The 6,615-nt window shown below is 37.5% G+C and overlaps 1 protein-coding gene across 1 annotated transcript in view; it reads left to right on the forward strand.

The window, feature by feature from the left end:
- Window positions 1-6,488, forward strand: part of LOC106877427 (hemocyte protein-glutamine gamma-glutamyltransferase) — a 95,864-nt gene extending 89,376 nt beyond the window's left edge. The window contains exons 9-14 of the mRNA XM_052968101.1: window positions 220-342; window positions 1,645-1,804; window positions 2,480-2,559; window positions 3,583-3,665; window positions 5,890-6,088; window positions 6,265-6,488. Coding sequence (XP_052824061.1) covers window positions 220-342; window positions 1,645-1,804; window positions 2,480-2,559; window positions 3,583-3,665; window positions 5,890-6,088; window positions 6,265-6,473 — 854 coding nt within the window. The 3' untranslated portion in view covers window positions 6,474-6,488. The remainder of the gene's footprint in view (window positions 1-219; window positions 343-1,644; window positions 1,805-2,479; window positions 2,560-3,582; window positions 3,666-5,889; window positions 6,089-6,264) is intronic.
- The last annotated feature ends 127 nt before the right edge of the window (window positions 6,489-6,615 follow it).

Here is a 6,615-nt window from a genome sequence, read left to right on the forward strand (position 1 = left end):
CTCTCTCTCTCTATCTCTCTCTCTCTTCCTCTCAGAACCTTTGTTATACAGTATCATTCTCTCATCACAATCTTCTTTATATTTTCCGATCTCTTTTCTGTTTCTTTTCACCCTTCTTTTTCTCTTTTTTTTATCTCTCTCGTCTTTCTTCTTCCTCTGTTTCTCCCCCCCCCCCTCTCTTTTTTTCTCTCACTCTCTCTTGGTGTTATTAACCAAAAACAAAACAATTGTTATTCAGGAACTTCCATGTATGGAATGAGGCTCATATGGCTCGTCCTGACTTGAAGGACGGCTACGGTGGCTGGCAGGCCTGTGATGCCACTCCTCAAGAAACCAGTGACGGTAAGTTTTTTTCTCTATACCACATCCCTTTTCTTCTTATCATCTTCGTCATCGCTGTTATTGTTGAGCACAAGTCAGCCCTGATCAAGTAGATCTATAATCAAATGCATTTCACTCAAATGATCATCTCACCTATTTCCTATGTGTAGAAAACCCCAAGTCTACCTACATTATCCAATGCAGTTTTTTCTAAGAGAGAGCTGAGGTGTAATTTGAGTTTTGGTTGCCATATTTAATAAGTAGAAGCTTGTTCATCAATTTGCATTTTTGTTGGTGTCGTCATTATGTATATTGTTGTTGTTGGCACTCCGTCGCTCACGACGTTGAGGCTTCCAGTTGATCCGATCAACGGAACAGCCCACTCGTGAAATTAACGTCCAAGTGGCTGAGTACTGCACAGACACGTGTACCCTTAACGTAGTTCTCGGGGATATTCAGCGTGACACAGTGTGACAAGGCTGGCCCTTTGAAATACAGGTACAACAAAAACAGGAAGTAAGAGTGAGAGAAAGTTGTGGTGAAAGGGTACAGCAGGGTTCGCCACCATCCCTTGCCGGAGCCTCGTGGAGCTTTAGGTGTTTTCGCTCAATAAACACTCACAATGCCCGGTCTGGGAATCGAAACCGCGTTACTATGACCGCAAGTCCGCTGCCCTAACCATTGGGCCATTGTGTATGATGTCACTGTTAACAAGTTCCTTAGTGTTGCTGTAATAATTTTGTTTCCTTTTGTATAGTAACTTTTATTGGTGGTTCAACACAAATTCATTACCTAGTCATCAATTCATTCATACTCGATTACAAATTTCCATTAGTTAACAAGTAGGCTTTATTATGCAACCGTTTCTAAAGCCCATTTCTCCAGTATTTCACCTTTGTTCATCAGGAAAACACCATATTCGATATATGCTCATGATTTGTACGATGTTACTCTTTGCTACTTATCAAATAAATTTCGGCTGGATCAAGCTTTTCGCACGCCAGCAAATTTACAACTTGTAGTCATATATCAGAGTTCGAAATGTTTTTTGAAGTGCTCTAACCCTGAAATTCAGAGTTCACATAGGTACTCACCATGAAGCGAGTACTGTTTGATCAATTCATAATCAACTCGTAGGATATTATTCTCTTCCATTTTGAGCAATTGATTGTAGTATTTATATTTGCTGTAGTTGTTTAACAGATTTGGCCTGAGTGATGCCCTATGACATTCAAATGTCATTTCTACTGCTCTTGAGCCTCTTCCTCCTTTTTATATTCTTTCTATACTTGCATGTATAACATACCCATGTTGTGATTTCAGGAATTTACTGTTGCGGTCCCTGTCCAGTGAAAGCAATTAAGATTGGAGACACAACTGCTTTGTACGATGCTCCATTCATCTTCGCCGAAGTGAACGCAGATAAGGTTAGCTGGATCAAAACGGCTGACGGAAATTACAAGAGTTATATACAGAATGGCGAGTATGTATTCCTATTTCTCTTGCCATTATTATTTTATTTAAACATCAGTTTACATTTCGTCCGTTATCTTGCCCAAGCCTTGTTTTGAATTCTTTAAATATCGAACGAAGAGCCAAGCGGATGCGTTTTATTCTTGATAAGACTGAATTCAATATAGTACCAGAAAGTTTGAAGTAAACTTTCTTGTTGGGCGATTTTTCACCAATTTTGTAGAAATTCGACTTAAATACTTACACATGAGTATAAATAAGATTTGACCATTTCTCGCCTTGATAGCTTTCTGTAACTCTGAATAAGAAATATTTCTCTTGCAACTCGGTAGAGTAGCTCAAACTAAGAAGTGCTACGTTAAAAGTAATTATGATACTTAATCTATAAACATCCGTACTCAAATACCAAATATCTACAGGTAGTTGACGTCAGACCTTTTCTGGACGTTTGCTGCATCGACTAAACGATTTTTTCACAATTATATTTCTATCCACCTATACGATCCTAATTTTGATTAAACAGTATAAAGTGCATATAGCAGTACTTGTACGAATTACGCATGGTAGCATTTATTGTACGTTTGAGCTCTATGTTTCTTTCTCCCTTGAGGCAATTTGAATTATATAACATTACAAGAAGCATTGGTTTCTCTTTCTTTCTATATTTCTCTTTTTATCTGCCCAGAATTGGTAAAAAGATCAGTACCAAGAGTGTGCTGAAGAACGAAAGGAATGACGTCACTTGTGAATATAAATGTGCAGAAGGTAAGAATGCTTAATCTTCTTCAGTTCTGGCATTCAAGATGAAATACGAATTGGGTTATACCACTACTGACTGGGTTATACCACTACAGATTGGTTTATACCAGCTACAGGGTTACTAACCATACACCTCATTACTACAATCAATACGATTACGTCAACTATACATTATATATAAGCTGGACCTCTTCCTGTCGAGAGGACCAGGTGCAAATGATGGTAGCTACATCAAACCCCATTCTTCACCAAGTGCCACATATTGGAGGAGGCTATCAGGAATAACAGTGCAGCAAAACGGCGCTAAGTTACGGGGATGTAAACACACCAGCATCGGTTGTCAAGCGATGTTGGGGGGACAAACACAGACACACAAACATATACACACATACATATATATATATAAATATACATATATACGACGGGCTTCTTTCAGTTTCCGTCTACCAAATCCACTCGGCCTGAGGCTATAGTAGAAGACACTTGCCCAAGGTGTCACGAAGTGGGAATGAACCCAGAACCTGTTGGATCTAGTTATTACAATGGAATAGCTAACGCTTTAAATATGTACAATATTCGATGTCCAGATCTCTGAGCAGTAAATGAGTATCATATAGTGTTGCAGTCAACTTAGACGTAGATAGGTGTAAAATTATTGCATTCGTTTTTACTCGTTTTGTTAACTCGATGAGATAATTTCTCCACCTTAGCACCCACACTGGTAGAAAGTACATTTAATGATAATCATTAATGTACAGGGACAATGTAGATTTTAAAATGTGTGTATGTCCGAATGCTGATTATTCTGTTTCTCTTCAGCGCAGAGGTTTGTCGATGAGTTGCAACTTATTCAAGAGCAAAGACATCTTATAACATTCTGTATTTTTATAAGATTTCTCCGCTTTGTGATTCATCTTAAGATATTACATAACAGCATTACCTGATTTCTCTTTATGTAGCATACTGCATGATTGTAAACACGAGATATCAAGCAAACTCTTAAAAGTTTTAATTTGTTTCAACATTCAGGTTCTGCAGCCGAACGTGCAGCGGTATTCCGCGCTGTCAATACTGCAGCTGTCCGTACTGCTGCCTACAAGCAAGGTCCTGAGGTAAGTAATTAGGCGATGATTGTCACAGATTCACAGATTCAATCTAAGCAACAAACATAGCTTAGACCAACATACCAAGCCACTGTACAAATAACAATAAGTAACATAAAGTCAAAATATCTGAGTAAATAAGCTATCATATAATATAGATATACATACGAGTCCAGGGATCAGCTACTCCATATCAGTTTTGTTCCATCTGTGAGCAAAACAACTTAATTTTCAAAAACTCTCGTTCACTTAGTCATAGTAGACAGTTCTAAGAATTTTAATAACTGTTAGTTTTTATTGATCGGAAAGCTTGATTGTCAACAGACAATCTGGTAATACGTTGTTATGTCATGAAACATTTCGGTTGGAAATTCGCAAGCTAAAAATGGTGAAAAGCTTTGATAATGTCAAGCACGACAACATTACTTGCACAAAATTTCTCCAGAGTGAGAGCCCACTGGGGAGTGACTGAAGACTGTAGACTACCAGAGGATTTGGTTTCACAGAAATCTTCCTAGTAGTCATTAAAGAGAGATATTCAAAGTAGTAGAGGAAGTCGTTGTTAAAGACTGATTATATTTCTTTAAATATATTAGAATTGATTCGATAGGACGATTATATGCAGAATTAAAGTGGGTAACTTTCTTGGAAATGGAGCATACTCTGCAGATCATTGTACAGAGAAAAGCAATGAGGTGTTTAGAAATGTGGGGATTCACTCAGTAGTGCAATGATTCCGTTAAAAGCAAAACAATGATTCCGTTAAAAACATTAAGCGTCAGAAACGGCGTAATGATTCTGTTAAAAGTAAAACAAGGGAGCGTCGTCAGGACTTGTGACTTCGCTTGTTTTGAAGTAACAGAATGTACTTTCACTATAGGTATTCAAGGCGTTGGTCTTAAAAGTTCAGAAGGGAATAACTTTCATAGAAATTTGATGAGTGTTTGGAAATTTTTATTTCTACTAGGGCAAAGGCCCCACAACCAAAGTTGTTAAGTGGAAGGAGAGAGCATTTTTCAAAGTTGGAGGAAATACTTTTGGATAAGAGCCAAAACTATCGATTGCAATTTGAAAGGTGGGATAGCTTAAACGGCTGTAATATGCACTAAGTGACATTTTGCAGTTCGAGTGGATAAATGCTCACCTAATGTTTGTGATGGGTGGAGTTTCCTAAGTTTTTGCCAAATGTTCTAGTCCTTCCTTCATGTTTGAACAACTTCGGCATAACTATGAGTCAACCACTTGGTGGATTCGGAGACAGGAGTTTTGTTACATGGAGGATGTGGAAGAAGAGACAAGTCTAAGAGTATAGTTTAAGTCTAGACCTTCCAAGTAAATCAGGAATGAAGCATATATACTGCCATGAACATATAGCATAAAACTGGTAGCTCCTTGACCGATCGGTTGAATTGACGGATCATGCATGATATGTGAATGTGTGTTAACAGGAGTTTTGTTACATGGAGGATGTGGAAGAAAGGACAAGTCTAAGAGTATAGTTTAAGTCTAGACCTTCCAAGTAAATCAGGAATGAAGCACATATACTGCCATGAACGTATAGCATAAAACTGGTAGCTCCTTGACCGATCGACTGAATTGACGGATCATGCATGATATGTGAATGTGTATTAGGCGGTTGCAATGAGGCAGTAGTCATTGCAGTGTTGAGGTATAGATTAAGTTTGAAGTAGCAAAAGGATTAAGGTTGTTTGGAACATCTCATTACAAAAGAGTGCTGAAAAGTCCTGGCTGGAAGTCAGCCTTCCGAGTTCTTTTAGAGAGCTTAGAAAAACTGAAGAATCACTGCAATAAATGTGTAAATCTGAGAGGGGATTACGTTGAATAAAGCCATGATTATCTTATCCTTCTGTATTTTCTTTTCCCAAAACCATGAACTTTCAAGTACCCCTCGTACATGTATATTACGGCATTCGTGTCATTATATACATATGTGTGTGCGTGTATGTGTGTGGGTTTATGTATGGGATGTATGTATGTATGTATATATTTATATATACGTATTTACATACACATAATTACCACACACACACACACTCACACACACATACATACATACATATATATATATATATATATATATATATATATATATATAACATATATGTAACATATATGGAGTGTATGTTCGTAAACATATACGTATAAAAATATATACATATGTATATCTTATCATAATATATATTTACATATATACATATCTTTTGACACACAGGACATGAAATTCGAATTAGACGTCGATTTTGATACCATGTTCGGTTGTGATGTCCTTGTCAAGGTGAAGATGCAAAACACTTCAAATGAAGTTCGAAACGTTGGTGGCAGCATTTCCGCCATTTCTGTCTTCTATACTGGTGTCAAAGCAAATGAGATAAACAAAAGCAAGATCAACTGCACTGTTCAGCCTAAATCAGGTAAGTATTCACAATACTTCTTTCTTGTATCACTTGGATCACACCCGATTGAACAGCCCAACGATCAACTGCATTTCGGCTGCGGTCATCCCGTCTCTCTAAATCTGCATGAAATGGTGACTGAGCGTTAATCTGAAAATAGTCAGCAGAATACTGACTCTTGTCCTCTTTTACAGCTGGAGTTGCTGAATTACTGCTTTCATTTAATGATTACTACAATACTTTGGTTGATCACTGTGGTATCCATTTGACTGCCGTAACTTTCGTGAAGGAGACTAATCAGTATTGTGTCATAGAAGAAGACTTCAGATTGCGAAAACCGGAAGTTACTCTTAAGGTGAGCTGGAAATGGATAACAATAATTTATAACTATCTATTGCATTAACATACCTAACAATTTCTCACTCTTTTCTCTTTCTCCCTAGCTGTCTGTTTCTCTCTCTCTCCCTCTCTCTCTCCCTCCCCCTCTCTCTCTCTCTCTCTCTCTCTCTATATATATATATATATATATATATATATATATATAT

The sequence above is a fragment of the Octopus bimaculoides genome, chromosome 5 (assembly GCF_001194135.2).
Source record: "Octopus bimaculoides isolate UCB-OBI-ISO-001 chromosome 5, ASM119413v2, whole genome shotgun sequence".
Classification (NCBI taxonomy): Eukaryota; Metazoa; Mollusca; class Cephalopoda; order Octopoda; family Octopodidae; genus Octopus; species Octopus bimaculoides.